Source organism: Bos grunniens, chromosome 29, assembly GCF_055505025.1.
Source record: "Bos grunniens cultivar Pamir isolate PY7600 chromosome 29, Bosgru_T2T1.0, whole genome shotgun sequence".
NCBI classification, from domain to species: Eukaryota; Metazoa; Chordata; class Mammalia; order Artiodactyla; family Bovidae; genus Bos; species Bos grunniens.
The window spans coordinates 7,176,994-7,193,340 of NC_141193.1; the positions used below are offsets into that span (position 1 = coordinate 7,176,994).

General features: G+C 48.1%; 1 protein-coding gene across 1 annotated transcript; it reads left to right on the plus strand.

Annotated features, from left to right (window-relative positions):
* Window positions 1-13,525: 13,525 nt before the first annotated feature.
* LOC147341868 (uncharacterized) lies at window positions 13,526-15,599 on the plus strand. Its single transcript, XM_086384816.1, has one exon. The coding sequence runs from the start codon at window positions 13,775-13,777 to the stop codon at window positions 15,392-15,394; it is 1,620 nt and encodes a 539-aa protein (XP_086240942.1). The 5' UTR covers window positions 13,526-13,774; the 3' UTR covers window positions 15,395-15,599.
* Window positions 15,600-16,347: the final 748 nt, after the last annotated feature.

The following is a 16,347-nucleotide window of genomic DNA, read 5'->3' on the forward strand; positions in this document are numbered from 1 at the left end:
ATTCCCCATGCAGCCTTCCCAGATGTGGGCCGTGAGGCTGCAAGTCACTGGCTGCCTCGAGCTTGTTCTCCACCTTCAGGAGTTGGTCTTTGCTCTGCTTCTCCCCTGGGTGGCTGACTCATTTATGAGGGCTGGGTCTGCTGGCTGCTGTGAGTCAGAAGCCAGGTTGAGCCTTTGGCCTTAAGCAGCTGTGTCTGGGGTCTAGGGTGGGGCCGGCCAGGTGGAGCCCAGGACTTCAGACCCAGGTGTCTTGGGTACCACCTTCCTGGTGTTTAACCAGGAGGGTGTTGGCTGGAGCCTCAAGCCTCTTGCCAACTTTGCTGTGGGCTCTTTCCAGACTGTACTTTGGGTTTTCACCTGCCCCACAGGTAAAGGTGGAAGTCTTGTCCTAGGGGTGGTGGTAATGCAGGATTTATACTTCTCCCCCCACCCAGCTTCCCCATCAGCTAAAAAGCTGCCTGGAATTAAAGATTGTTCTTTGGAACTTGCCAGTATTTCTGAGAGGGAGGCAGGAAGGCGTATTTCATTCTCTAATTGGGAAATGGGTGCAGAGGATTTATAATTAGTTTTATGTGTGGTCTGTGCCAGGGTTTATAAGGGGGTGGTGGCACATCTTGACTGCTCCTGGGTTCCAAGTTCTGGATCTTGTCCCTTTATACAGGGTGCCTCCTGGCACTCTGCAGAGCGACTGAACACATTGCAGGGGTGTCCCCCAGGACCTGGCCTCTACCATGGTCCCCCTGGTAGAGGATGTACCTGGTGGGCCCTGCAACTGGAATATCAGGACAAGCAAGCCTCCTTGTAAAACCAGGTTTTTTATTTGTGAACAGGCTGGAGACAAACGAACTCGGACCAGCGTGGGTGGAGGCTGTCTGCCTCTGCGGAGGGGAGGTCATGTTCCCTGGGCTTCCCCAGGTTGGGGCTCTGCTTACCTCTGGCCAAGAGTGGTGTCCATGCTGCTCGCTCTCCCTCTGGCAGGGCCTGGCACCTTGGGGCAGGGGTGGGGGTTGCCCTGAGAAGGGGCATGGCAAGTGGCTCCTAGGGCTGGAAGGCACCTGTCTGGAGTAGGAGATCTGGGGGCTTTTGGAAGCTCTAAGGCTCCCCCTTGAGGATAACTGGGGTGCTCTGCAGAAGCAGGGTGCTGGCCTGTGGAGGAAAGGGTCTTGATGACTCCTCCCTGCTGTTCCCCCACCTTGAATGACTCCTCTGTCCCCAGCCCTGTCCTACCGTTCACTGAGGCCTTGCTACCAATGAGAAGGGAAGGGTGCTGGTCCAAATGGGGAGCCCTGGCCCTGCATAGCTGGGGTGTTCATGCCAGCCACCTCCCTCCACCCCACCACGTCCACCCCTGCTCCCAAGCACTGAGAAACTAGAGGCCCGGGTAGGAGACCAGGAAGGCAGCAAGAGGGCTCGGTGAGGCTGGATGGCTCACCTTTGGCATGTTTGAGCTCCAGCTCGGCCAGCTCAGTGAGGTTCTCGCGGAAGGAAGATACATGGGATCTGAAGTCCATGAGCTCTGGAGAAGAGAGGAATGGGGACTCTGGCAGGGTGGCCAGTGCAGAGGCAGGGGCTTGTGGGCCACGGGGCTTACTCTGCCTGGCTGAGTCAGAGAGGCATTCGAAGCACTAGCAGCACAGCTGTTGGTGGCTCTCTGTAGCCCACACCTCCTGGTGTGCTGCTGGTGCGGGCCTCGTCCAGCACCTTGTTGGTGTTCACGCGGGCGTTGTCCAGCACCTTGTTGGCATTCTTGTAGTCTGCCAGTGCCAGCAGCTGCCAGGACAGTAGTCCTGGGGCCAGCAAGGGCACAGAATCCCTGGCCCACGGCCCTCGTCTGCCTGCTCACCCTGGTGGCTCAGCCTCCTGGCCTCCAGCCCTGAGGTTTGCTCTGGGGCCACTCTCACCTTGGCTGCCTGGGAATCTCGCATGTAGTATCTCAGCATGTCTGACAGCTTCAGGTCCTCGTTAGAGGCCACTTGGCCCTCCAGCTCCTGAAGCAAGAAGGTGGAGGCTGGGGACAGAGCTGGCAGAGGGGCTGCTAAGGAAAGGGGTGCTGCTGTCCCTCTAAATACCCAACAGAGTCACCTGATAACCACTCTATGTCAAGTACTCACATTCAGGGGAGCAGGCCATTGAAGGCTTCACAAAGCAGGTGGCCTCGGATCTGCATCTTGGGGGTTGAGTAGGGGTTAGACAACAGGCAAAGGCTTTGCAGGTGTGCAAGCCAGGTATGATTTTTGGGGACTTTAAGTTCAGTAGGGCAGTTGGGTGGCAGTGGCCAGAGCATACCAGGCTTAAAATGCAAGCTAGAACTCTGGGCTTTGTGTCTTAGGCAGTTCCTGGAAGCGACAGGGTCACTGAGGGGCCCTGAGCAGGGAAGAGATGAAGAGCAACAGACATTTTAGAAAGATTGGCACACTCCAGTGACTTTCTTGGCGAAGAGTTCAGGAAGTGTGTCTGGGGCAGAATGTTGGCAGCACAGCACAGTGCCAAAGGCACGTGGCACATCCTGGTAAGGGCCTTGCCAAACCCACTTCCCACCTCCTCCTCCATCACCACACGCACTCACACTTGAGGCTGGATCCCTGACTTCACTCCACTCTTCTAAACTAGTGTGGAGAATGAGCCCAGGGCTTCATCGGGCCCAAGTTATCACTGAAAGATTCCAAAACGATCCTGGAGCTTTACCCCTCCCAGGACATTCTCTTCCCTGGAAAGGATCATGATCACCTTTCAACACAGAAGGCAGTACTCACCTTTAACTGTTCAAAGAGCTCTGCCAATTTGAAGAAGCTCCTAGGAGGCAGTGGGGAGGAGTTAGGGCAGGGGTCTTAGCAGGTGCTTAAAGTCTTCCTGCCCTTAGGTCCCCCTTGGGGAAATCGGCTCTTTCTCTACCAAAACCAAACAGAAGCACCTCCCCCTAAAGCTGATAGTAGACTTCCACACAGTGACCCCTCATGGACAGACACAGTATTACAGGCTTAGAGGGGAGAGGGGCCAGAGGGAATCCTCACTCTTTAGCTGGTTGACTTCCTGAGATCCCAGACTGCTCAGTGCAGCTGAGATAGGCATGTAATCATCTGCCAGGCTTGCTGGGATAGAGCCCTCCATCAGAGCCCCTTGGTCCACCTGTCAAGCCCCATCCTGGTGTCTGTGGCCACAGGCAGACACAGGAAATTTCCTCTCCCCTGGGGAGTATGCCACTGGGGAGAGCAGGTAGGGGATCCAGGGCCCCTGGAGTTCTGCATACACTCATGAGTGCATGACTTGGTCTACCCACAGATAGGTGTCCCAGATGCAGGCATGGTATTCCAGCAAGAAGGTCCTCTTATGCTCAAAGAAGTCATCTACCTCCTATAGGAGCCAGACAGGACCCACTTACTGAGCCACCAGAAGCAGAGCAGCTAAGGGCTCCCAAGGGTGGCACGATCTCCCCCTAGGCCAGAACCTCCAGTGGCTTCCCTCCCACGGCCACCCAGAGCCTCAATCCGCATGCAGCCTCAGAGTCTGACCGTGGAGGGGCTGAGGGGATCTACTGAAAGGAGGACAGAGCTGGGAGACCTCTCATTATCAAGATGGCCATCACCCGCACCCCGAAGCCTGGCCCTGCCTCCCCGCCTCCCCCGAGGGCCCAGGTCGGCTCCCCCTCACAGTGAGACCGGCGTACCCCCTGTTCTCCCAGGCCGGCTCCCCCTCACAGGAAGACTGGCGTACCCCTCCTTTGTAGGCATTGTGCAGCCAGATGAACTCCTCACGCTGTTGCATGACGGAGAACTTGGTCTGGGAGAAGTGAGGCAGGCAGCTCTGAAAGCTGAGAAGCCTGTCTGAGGGGTCTCTCCTTCCCTGCCCCCCACAAGCCTGACACCCACCAAGCTTCCTGCATGCCCACTTTTGGGCCACCCCCGTCCCACATGCCAAGTGAGGCCCAAGTTGGGGCTCTCGTGTTCCTGTTCACCCTCAGGAGGGTGGACATGGGATGGTAGCACTTGGGGCCTTAGGAAAAGGCAGGCAGAGACTAGATGAGATGCTCTCTTTCTCAGAGGGCCAGGGAGGCGAAAGCCAGGTTGAGGAGCCGGGCCCTAAGGCTCTGTTGGCATCTGCCCACCAGGTGAGCCAGGCTGCTCGGGCTCCTGAAGCCTCCTTTGGCAGCCACCAGAACCACACCCCTGCTCCCGGTGCAACGTCACCTTGGTCTGAACAGTGAACTTCACCTTGTCCCGCTCCACTCGCTGATGGCATCTGAGATCGCCACCTGCAAGGAGCTGTCTCCCTGCAGGCCCACTGACATGGAGGAGGCCTGTGGGGGAGGGGAGGGCCCTGACTTGACTGAGCACCGCCACCCGCATCCTGGCCCCAGGCTTCCAGGCCTCCTGCAGAGCCACCTCAAAGTATTATTTCCACCATGCCCTGGGGCCACTGGCTGCACCCAGACACACACACCAAAGATCCTGGTAAGTCACTGCTCAGGGCTTCACAATGATACTTTCCCACCGGGCCATCCTCTGAAGTAGGGTGAATTTGCCCCATTTTATAGGCCCAGGGGCTGCGACCCCCAGAGAGCTAAAATAACGTGGCCTGAACCAAACAGCTGCCACACGGCAGGGCCAGATTGGAACAGTTTTTCAATTCCACATCCCATGTGCTTCCTCAGCTGCCTGCCCACCCCATCCCAGCTGGTTACCTCAGGCACCTCTCACCAGGTGTAAAGACGGTCCCACCCCTTTCTGAGGGGGTCCCGAGACCATTCCACTCACTACGTTCAGTGTCAAGAGGCACAGACTCATAGGTCAAGCACTTGTATCTCTCCAAGTGAAAAGACCCCTGAGGCACCAAGCTGCTAGTTCATTCTTGCACTGAGCTATCTCAGTAAGCCTTTACTGCGCACCTGCTCTGTCCACACCACTGGGCCAGGAGGTACTAGGGAGAAGGTCAGAAGTCACTCTCGCTCCAAGCACAGCTCACTTCTCACCCTCAGAGGCCTCCCTGTCTCCTCTCACGGGCTTTGGCATATGTTTAGGACACCGAGGGGCCACTCATAGATTAATTTTATCTGGCCCTGAGCCTCATATATCAATGTAGTTACACGGTACACACTCTTTTGTGACCATGTTCTTTAACGACACCCACCTTTGTCGCTAAGCATGGTGGTTCTTTTTCATTGCTGTGTGGTGTCCCACTGTATGACCACATCAGAGTTTATCTAGTCTACTACTGTTGGTGCTCATTTGGATTATTTCCAGTTTGGGGTTATTATAAATAAAGCTACCATGAACATTCTTGCATATATCTTTTGAGGGACCTAAGTACTCATTTCCGTTGGGTATGAGAACTGCTTGGTCAGAGGGTAGGCATGTGCTGAAAACGCTTTCACAGATACTGCCAAACACTTTCCCAAGCTGACTGTTCTAATTTACACTCCCCCCAGCACTGTACGGAAGTTCCAGGTGCCTTTGTCAGTTATATGTGTTGTCAATATCCACAGCTCTGTGGGATGTCTTTTCACTCTCTTAATGGCTTATAATTCTATAAGCTCAACACACCAATCTTTTCTTTTGTGGTTAAGGATGTTTTTGTACTCTTGAAGAAACACTCCCACCCCGAAGTCATGAAGATATTCTATTTTTTTTCTTCCAGAAACAGTTTTAGGTCTATGATCCATTTTCATACATTTATATGTAGGCCTATGATCCATTTAATTCATTTTGTGTATAGCGTAAAGTGTGGGTTGTGATTCATTTCTGCCATATAATAGCTAGTGGTTTTAGCACTATTTGTTTAAAAACATTGTATTTGCACTTCTCCATCAGAGGGAAGACAGAATGAAAATCACAATCACAGAAAACTAACCAATCCGATCACATGGACCACAGCCTTGTCTAACTCAATGAAACTATGAGCCATGCCGTGTGGGGCCACCCAAGACGGACGGATCATGGTGGAGAGTTCTGACAAAATGTGGTCCGCTGGAGAAGGCAATGGCAAACCACTTCAGTATTCTTGCCTTGAGAACCCCATGAACAGTATGAAAAGGCAAAAAGATAGGCACTGAATGATGAATTCCCCAGGTCAGTAGGTGCCCAATATGCTACTGGAGATTAGTGGAGAAATACCTCCAGAAAGAATGAAGGGATGGAGCCAAAGCAAAAACAACACCCAGTTGTGGGTATGACTGGTGATAGAAGCAAGGTCTGAAGCTGTAAAGAGCAACATTGCATAGGAACCTGGAATGTTAGGTCCATGAATCAAGGCAAATTGGAAGTGGTCAAACAGGAGATGGCAAGAGTGAACATAGACATTCTAGGAATCAGCGAACTAAAATGGACTGGAATGGGTGAATTTAACTCCGATGACCATTATCTACTATTGTGGGGCAAGAATCCCTTAGAAGAAATGGAATAGCCATCATAGTCAACAAAAGAGTTCAAAATGCAGTACTTGGATACAATCTCAAAAACGACAGAATGATCTCTGTTCATTTCCAAGGCACTCCATTCAATATCACAGTAATCCAAGACTATGCCCCGACCAGTAATGCTGAAGAGGCTGAAGTTGAATGGTTTTATGAAGACCTACAAGACCTTCTAGAACTAACACCCAAAAAAGATGTCCTTTTCATTATAGGGGACTGGAATGCAAAAGTAGGAAGTCAAGAAATACCTGTAGTAACAGGCAAATTTGGCCTTAGAGTACAGAATGAAGCAGGGCAAAGGCTAATAGAGTTGTGCCAAGAGAACACAATGGTCATAGCAAACACCCTCTTCCAACAACACAAGAGAAGACTCCACACATGGACATCACCAGATGGTCAACAGCGAAATCAGATTGATTATATTTTTTGCAGCCAAAGATGGAGAAGCTCTATACAGTCATCAAAAACAAGACAAGGAGCTGACTGTGGCTCAGATCATGCCCTTATTGCCAAATTCAGACTTAAATTGAAGAAAGTAGGGAAAACCACTAGACCATTCAGGTAAGACCTAAATCAAATCCCTTACAACTATACAGTGGAAGTGAGAAATAGAGTCAAGGGATTAGAACTGATAGACAGAGTGCCTGATGAACTATGAATGGAGGTTCGTGACATTGTACAGGAGGCAGTGATCAAGACCATCTCCAAGAAAAAGAAATGCAAAAAGGCAAAATGGTTGTCTGAGGAGGCCTTACAAATAGCAGTGAAAAGAAGAGACGCTAAAGGCAAAGGAGAAAAGGAAAGATATACCCATTTGAGGCAGAGTTCTAAAGAATAGGAGATATAAGAAAGCCTTCCTCAGTGATCAATGCAAAGAAATAGAGGAAACCAATAGAATGGGAAAGACTAGAGATCTCTTCAAGAAAATTAGAGATACCAAGGGAACATTTCATGCAAACATGGGCACAATAAAGGACAGAAACAATATGCACCTAACAGAAGCAGAAGATATTAAGAAGAGGTGGCAAGAATACACAGAAGAACTGTACAAAAAAGATCTTCACGACCCAGATTACCATGATGGTGTGATCACTCACCTAGAGCCAGACATCCTGGAATGTGAAGTCAAGTGGGCCATAGGAAGCATTACTATGAACAAAGCTAGTGGAGGTGATGGAATTCCAGTTGAGCTACTTCAAATTCTAAAAGATGATGCTATGAAGTGCTGCACTCAATATGCCAGCAAATTTGGAAAACTCAGCAGTAGCCACAGGACTGGAAAAGGTCAGTTTTCATTCCAATCCCTAAGAAAGGAAATGCCAAAGAATGCTCAAACTACCACACAATTGCACTCATCTCACATGCTAGCAAAGTAATATTCAAAATTCTCCAAGCAAGGCTTCAACAGTACATGAACCAAGAACTTCCAGATGTTCAAGCTGGATTTAGAAAAGCCAGAGGAACCAGAGATCAAATTGCCAACATCTGTTGGATCATCAAAAAAGCAAGAGAGTTCCAGAAAAACATCTATTTCTACTTTATTGACTGCCAAAGTCTTTGTGTGGATCAAAGCAAACTGTGGAAAATTCTCAAAGAGATGGGAATACCAGACCACCTGACCTGCCTCCTGAGAAATCTGTATGCAGGTCAAGAAGCAACAGTTAGAACTGGACATGGAACAACAGACTGGTTCCAAATCAGGAAAGGAGTATGTCAAGGCTGTATATTGTCACCCTGCTTATTTAACTTATATGCAGAATACATCATGAGAAATGCTAGACTGGAAGAAACACAAGCTGAAATCAAGACTGCCTGGAGAAATATCAATAACCTCAGATATGCAGATGACACCACACTTATGGTAGAAAGTGAAGAAGAACTAAAGAGCCTCTTGATGAAAGTGAAAGAGGAGAGTGAAAAAGTTGGCTTAAAACTCAACATTCAGAAAACTAAGATCATGGTATCTTGTCCCATCATTTCATGACAAATAGATGGGGAAACAATGGAAGCAGTGACAGACTTTATTTTTGGGGGCTCCAAAATCACTGAAGATGGTGACTTCAGCCATGAAATTAAAAGACGCTTGGTCCTTGGAAGAAAAGTTATGACCAACCTAGACAGCATATTAAAAAGCAGAGATATTACTTTGCCAACAAATGTCCATCTAGACAAAGCTATGGTTTTTCCAGGAGTCATGTATGGATGTGAGAGTTGGACTATAAAGAAAGATAAGCGCTGAAGAATTGATGCTTTTGAACTGTGGTGTTGGAGAAGACTCTTGAGAGTCCCTTGGACTGCAAGGAGATCCAACCAGTCCATCCTAAAGGAAATGAGTCCTGAATGTTCATTGGAAGGACTGATGCTGAAGCTGAAACTCCAATACTTTGGCCACCTGATGCAAAGAGCTGACTCATTTGAAAAGACCCTGATGCTGGGAAAGATTGAAGGCAGGAGGAGAAGGTGATGACAGAGGATGAGATGGTTGGATGGCATCACCAACTCAATGGACATGAGTTTGAGTAGGCTCTGGGAGTTGGTGATGGACAGGGAAGCCTGGTGTGCTGCAGTCCATGGGGTCGCCAAGAGTCCGACACGACTGAGCAACTGAACTGAACTGATTTGCACTATGATTTGTTTTGGTGTACACTCTGGCAGAAAATCAACTGACTTCAAAAGTGACCAGTTCTGTATTCCCTATTCTGTTGCACTGATATACATCTATATTTTTGATATCATACTCTCTTGATTAGTATAATTGATAGGCAATATGGAAATGATGTAGAATTAACTTTGTTCTTTTTCAAAATCATTTTGGCTAGGTCCTTTGCATTTCCACATAAATTTTAGAATCAGCTTGTTAATTTCTACCCCAAAAAACCTTCTGAGATTTGATTGAGATTACATTGAATCTATAGGTCAATTTTGGAAGGATAGGCATTTTTACAATACTGAATCTTCTAATCCATGAACATGGCTATCTTTCCAATGATTCAGGTCTTCTTTAATTTTTCTCAGTAATGTTTATAGTTTTTCCATAGAGGTTTTGCACACTGTGGCACAAGGGCTTAATAGCCCCGTGACATGTTGGATTTTCCCATGCCAGTGATCGAACTGGTGTCCTCTGCACTGGCAGGCAGATTCTTAACCACTAGACCACTAGATATGTCCTCTCTAGCTTCTTGATGTTGAAATTAGATCACGGACTTTTCAACCTTTCTTTTTTTCTAAAATATACATTTGGAGGTATAAATTGCTCTCTGGATACTGCTTTAACTACATCTTATAAGTCAGCATTTTTTTTTTTAATCTGCTCATACTTTCATTTCTTTGTCAAACTGTACTCACACTTGATGTGAAAGTCACTCAGTCGTGTTTGACTCTTTGCGACCCCGTGGACTATACAGTCCATGGAATTCTCCAGGCCAGAGAATACTGGAGTGGGTAGCCTTTCCCTTCTCCAGGGGATCTTCCCAACCCAGGGATCGAACCCAGGTCTCCCACATTGCAGGTGGATTCTTTACCAGCTGAGCCACAATCACATTTTCAGGAAGTCTGTATGAAAAGAAATCTTTTTTAACTTTGGATATTAAAAAGCATCTATGTTAAGAATTCTGTCACATTTTCTTCCTTTTTCTTATCATTTTCACCATAATTATTCATAAACAGATGTATTAGGGACAATCGTTCTGCCACAAGTCATCATAAGACTCCATCTGTTATTTAGACGCTAAGTCGTGTCTAACTCTTTTGCAACCCCACAGACTGTAGCCCACCAGGCTCCTCTGTCCATGGGATTTCCCAGGCAAGAATACTGGAGTGGGTTGCCATTTCCTTCTCCAATCTTATACGTTTTGATATGTCATATTTTCAAAATAATTTCTTAAAAATTTTTCTAATTTCCATTATAATTTCTTCTTTGACTTATTATTTAGAAGTATGTTGTTTAATTTCCAAATATTTTGGAATGTAGTTATCTTTTTGTTTTGATTCCTTGATGAGTCTCCTAGATCAGAGATCACAGTCTATATTATTTCAGGCTTTTAAAGTTTGTTGATACTTGTTTTCTGGGTAAACACACAATGGATTTTGGTAAATGCTTCATGTACACTTGAATAAAATGTGTTTTCTGCAGTTGTAGGTTATAGAGTGCTACATAGGTCAGCTGATTAATCACACTATTTAAATCTAAATGCTGGGGTTTTTTGGTCTGCTGACACTTATTGCTGTTCAGTTGCTCAGTCGTGTCCAGCTCTTTGCGACCCCACAGACTGCAGCACACCAGGTTTCCCTGTCCTTCACTATCTCCCAGAGCTTGCTCAAACTCATGTCCATTGAGTGGGTAATGCCATCCAACTATCTCATCCTCTGTTGTCCCCTTCTCCTGCCTTCAGTCTCTCCCAGCACTGGGGTCTTTTCCAGTGAGTTGGCTCTTTGCATTAGGTGGCTAAAGTATTGGCGTTTCAGGTTCAGCATCAGTCCTTCCAGTGAATATTCAGGACTGATTTCCTTTAGGATTGACTGGTTTGATCTCCTTGCAGTCCAAGGGATTCTCAAGAGTCTTGTCCAGCACCAGAGTTCAAAAGCATCAATTCTTCCGTGCTCAGCTTTCTTGATGGTCCAACTCTCACAGCCACACATGACTACTGGAAAAACCATAGCTTTGACTGATGGACCTTTGTCGGCAAAGTGATGTCTCTGCTTTTTAATATGCTGTCAGTTGTGCTAAAACTCTAATTGTAATCATGGGTTGATTTCTTCAATTCTGTAATTTTTTATTTTGAATATTTTGAAATTATGTTATGAAGTACATAAAATTGAGGAGTGTTTTATCTTCCTGTTGAATTGACTCTTTAATATTTATAAAATATCCCTCCTTTTTTTCTAGAATACTTTCTCTTCCAGTCTACTTTGTTTGAAATTAACAAAGCCACACCAGCTTCCTTTTGGTTAGTGTGCTCATAGTGTACATATTCCATTAGTTTCTCAATATTTCTGTGTTCTTAAAAGTATGTCTTTTTCAAAATAAAATTATTTACAGCTGTCCTGGGTCTTTGTTGCTATGTGTGAGTTTTCTCTAGTGTGGCAAGCAGGGGCAACTCTTCATTGCAGTGCACGGGCTTTTCATTGCTGTGGCTTCTCCAGTTGCAGACCACAGACTCTAGATGAGCAAGCTTCAGTGGTTGCAGTACTCGAGTAACTGCAGTACTCGAGTGGTTGCAGTACTCGAGCTCAGCTGCTCCTCAACATGTAGGATCTTCCCAGACCAGGGATCAAACCCATGTCCTCTGCACTGGCAGATGGATTCTTAACCACTGGACCACCAGGGAAGTCCCAAAATAAGTCTCTTTTAACAGAATTAAATTGTTTTTTAAAAATCCAATGTGAAAATGTTTTATTTTTAATTGTAGTGCTTCTTCCACTTCACTATTACTGTAATTACTGATACAGTAGGCTACAAGCCTGCCATCTTGCTGTCTGTCTCCTGTTTTTTGCTCTTTTATTCTTTCTTGAATTCTGTTAATCAAGTATTTTATATTATTTCATTTTTCTCTATTGTATTTTTACTTACCTACTCATTTATTATTCTTTTCATCTTTCTATATTTATAGGAGAATTTTGAAGAAGGTCATGCTTATCTAAAGGACAAGATCTAATAGTAGATTATCAGAGAGTCTGGCACCTACAAAGGTTAGGTGCCAGTGGGCTGTGACCACAAACCCATCAGTTTGACAGCCCAGGACATCCTCCCAACACGTAGCATTCACTATTCAATAATAGTAATACAATAGCTAACACTTAGATTTGCCCTTCCTATATGCCAGGCATTGCTCTAAACATTATACACACACACACTAATTTAACTATGAATATGAACATAGATAAACACTGAAACGATGCCTTCTGTTCCATACTTTGGCCTGTCAGTCCCTCACTTCATCAAATTTCACTTGAACCCCGCTCCTCACTTGTTGGCTTCTCCAACACCCCCAGGGCAAGCTCTTCCTCTGTCCATATGCCTGCACCGCCCACCCCCATCCCTACCCCGCCCCTGACAGTCTGGTTCATTGGTGCAACAGGCCCCCAAGTCTCCTGCCTCCTTCCTTGGTAACTGCTTGAGACAGATGGGGCTTCAAAAATGGACCACGGCTGCTCCATCCTTATAGGATAAGTGGCCTTTTAGTCACAGCCCACTCTGCACGTATCTCCTACCCTTAAAAGTATGCATCTCTGTATGCCCACCCCCAACCATCCTTAGCACAAGGATGCTCAGAAACTGTCAAATGAAGTCAAGAAGAAGGAATGAAGACTGAATGGTCTTCTGATTATATAACACAGATACACATGTGAACCATTAGTGGTGAACTGTATTCCCCGCACCTTGGAAAGCAGTATTCCAGCCCCTTCTCAATCCGTAACATCCTTCCATGAAAACTGCATGAGTCGGCCCTGGGGAGGGGAGGGAGGAGTAAGAGAGACGGGTCCGTTTCCATCTGTCGGGGTAAAGGTAAACCCTGCCTCCTCACCAGTCCCTTGCTCAGATCTCTTTTCTAACTCATGCGTGAGCGTAAACAGACAGACAGACAGACTCTCTCTCTCTCTCTCTCTCTCTCTCTCTCTCTCTCTCTCTCTCTCTCTCTCTCACTCCCTCCCTCCCTGATTGGGCATCAGCGGGTATTATGGAGGGAGCTGTAGGAATGGCAGGGGGTTTGCATCTTTTCTCTACCTTGCTGTCCTTCCCAGCTTCTAGACGCTCCTCCATCACTCTCCTCGACTACAGCACTAAAGGATTCCACAGCAGGTCACTGGCCGCACGCTTCGGCAGCTTGGTCCGCGAGACCTCGCCCCGAGGAACGGACCCAGTGGGGATCCTATCCACTAACCGAGGCGCCCTTCCCTCCCTGCCAAGGAGTCACCTGGAGCCGGGCGTGGTTCCCACTCCGTTCCCTCGCAGCCGCGCCTTGTGATTGGGTAGCAGGTTTACCGTGCGGGACGCCATTGGCTGCAACGCCTGTCGTTCCTGTGCCCAGGCCCCACCTCGAAGGGGCCGCGCGGAACTGAGAGGGCCGGGAACAGGTCATTGCGTGGAGGCGGGAGGCGAGGGGATGGGGAGGAGGGGTGCCCTACGATCGCAGAGGTCTCGAGTCCGGTCAGCCCCCGCCTCCGGGCTGGTTGACTCCCGCCCGCTGGCGCTCTGGGCCGCGCCTTCCAACGGTCTCGCGCGGTCTGCGCGTGCGCACTAGTCCCCTCTCGCGCCCTCTAGGCGGTGGGCGGGGTGGCGAGCCAGTGGGCTGGGTGGGAGGGTGGGGAGGGTCGGGGGAATGGGGAGCTGGGGTGGGGTGGGCGGACTAGGGGTCGGGGAGAGGCGTAATGTCTTTGGAGAAAGGGGCTCCGTTTGGATATCCGCTCTGGGACAGGAGGGAGTGGCGGGGTAAGCCACAAAGGGCGGCAAGGGGGCGCGACAAGGACCGCTGCCAGGGCGCCCGAGGCCAGGCCGGGAGCTTCGGGCGGTCGCAGCTGGAACCGGGAAGCAGAGGGGCGCAGACGATGCGAGAAAAGTTATGGATGCCCTGGAATGGGCTCATCGTCATTGGGAGGAAAATGGAGCTCCTGGGTAGAAAGACGCAAAAACCTAAAACGTGGGACCTGAAGCTTGAGTCTGAGAACTGGAGACTGGAAGATGTGGAAAAGCCAGTCTTAAGAGGAAAGTCAGGCCGGAGTCCAGAAAGAATGGATGTGAAACGAGTGCGCAGTGTATCAAGTGCACTACAGGTTTCGGCCGGTTTGCGGAAAGACAGCTCAAAAGAGGTGTGGGGAAAGCAAGAATTCAGACACAGAGTAGAGGCTGAATCTGAGAGTGCAGGGACTGCAGCGGGATCTCGGAAGGGGCCTGAGTTTAAAGAGAAGTTGAAGTTTACTGACGTGGAAACCAGTGGAGAGGACTTGAGATCCAGAGGATACGAAGTAAAGCAGAATGAGGAGGAGCTGAGGTCAAGTGGAGAGAAACTGAGGTCAAGTGGAGAGAAACTGAGTCCCAGTGGAGAGAAGCTGAGATCGAGTAGAGAGGAGCTGAGATCGAGTGGAGAGAAGCTGAGATCGAGTGGAGAGAAGCTGAGATCGAGTAGAGAGGAGCTGAGATCGAGTGGAGAGAAGCTGAGATCGAGTGGAGAGAAGCTGAGATCGAGTGGAGAGGAGCTGAGATCGAATGGAGAGAAGCTGAGATCGAGTGGAGAGAAGCTGAGATCGAGTGGAGAGAAGCTGAAATCGAGTGGAGAGAAGCTGAATTCGAGTGGAGAGAAGCTGGAGTCCAGGGAAGAGAGGCGGGGATCCAGGGGAGAGAGGCGAGGATCCAGGGGAGAGAGGCGGGGATCCAGGGAAGAGAGGCAGGGATCCAGGGGAGAGAGACGAGGATCCAGAGGAGAGAGGCGGGGATCCAGGGTAGAGAATCTGGGGACAAGTGGAGAGAAGCTAGTACCCAGGAGAGAGAGGCGGGGGTCCAGGGCAGAGAGGCGGGGATCCAGGGGAGAGAGGCGGGGATCCAGGGTAGAGAATCTGGGGACAAGTGGAGAGGAGTTAAGATCCACTGGAGATAAACAGCGGTCAAGTACAGAGAAGCAGCGATCCAGTAGGGAGAAGCTGGGGACTAGTGGAGAAAAGTTGGCGCGTTCAAGAATGGGCAGCATAAATGAAGAACAAATTGAGAAAGTGGTGGAAGTGATTGGGGATGAAAAATTGATAGAAATTACCAATGCTGAGATGGAAATTCCTTTTGAAAGTGTAGAGGCGAATGATGAAGAGAATGAGAAAGGAGTAGGGGAGGAGGAGGATATCTTGGAAGAAGAGAATGATAATAGTGATGAATCTGTTTCTATGGAAGAGAAACCAATTATAGAGGAGGAAGATGAAGTGAGTGAGGAGATGGAGAATGTAAGAAGGAAAGAGAAGCAAATAGGGGAAGTTTTGCAAGTCAAAGAGGAGAAATTAGAGTGAAGCAGAATGTTATTGACCCTAAAGGGGTAAATATGAGAGAGAAAGAGCATCTGAGCCTAAGAGAAGAAAGAGTGGGATTGAAGAGCTACTGGGAATGAAGGTGAACACCAGGACCAAAGGAAGTAGAGAAGTCTGATAAAGAGGGAAGTGGAACATTTTGGAAAGAAAGAGAAGATTTGTTAACGTGTCGATAGCTAGAGGAAAAGTGGATGGTGGTTTCTTGGAAAACAGCTGTGACTAAGGAGTTTGTAGAGAGGTGCTTGAGAAATGGATTGAGGATGGGCTAGAAAGATTTAGTTTAACAGATGATTGAGTTTATGAGATGTAGGAGAATGCATAGTGAGAAAAATGGACAGTGGCAGCAGGGTGTGGATAGATCATCAAGGTGGTGGAAGGAGATGTGGGCTGGAGTGGTCAGTGTCTGATAGAGGATCCTAAAGCCTGAGGAGCGTGACAAAGGCGAGAGCAGAGATGAGAAAGAAGTGACGGAAAAAAGTAAGAAGCCACATCCCATAATAGTAATTATGTTTGTTGGATTTTAAAGTTATTTTCTTCCCTATTTCTCTCCTCTCCTCTCCCATGTAGCTAATTTTACAATGCAGTGAGACAGGCCTCTCACTGAGCCCTGTGTATCTGGACCGAGCCCAGCCTCCCTGATCATCCCTCTAGCCTGCAAATTGTATCCAGAATAACTTCTGGGTTACCCTGTTTTATTTTATTCTTGGCTGTGCTGGGTCTTTATTGCAACACATGGGCCCTTCGTTGTGGTGCACTGGGCTTAGTTGCCCCCTGCATGTGGGATCTTAGTTCCCTGACCATGGACTTAACACCCGACCCCTGCATTGGAAGGCAGATTCTTAACTACTGGGCCACCAGGGAAGTCCCATGGGTTCCCCTATTTTAAATTTAGTTACTTATTTTTAAATGAAACAAAATATTTTTAATCATAAAAG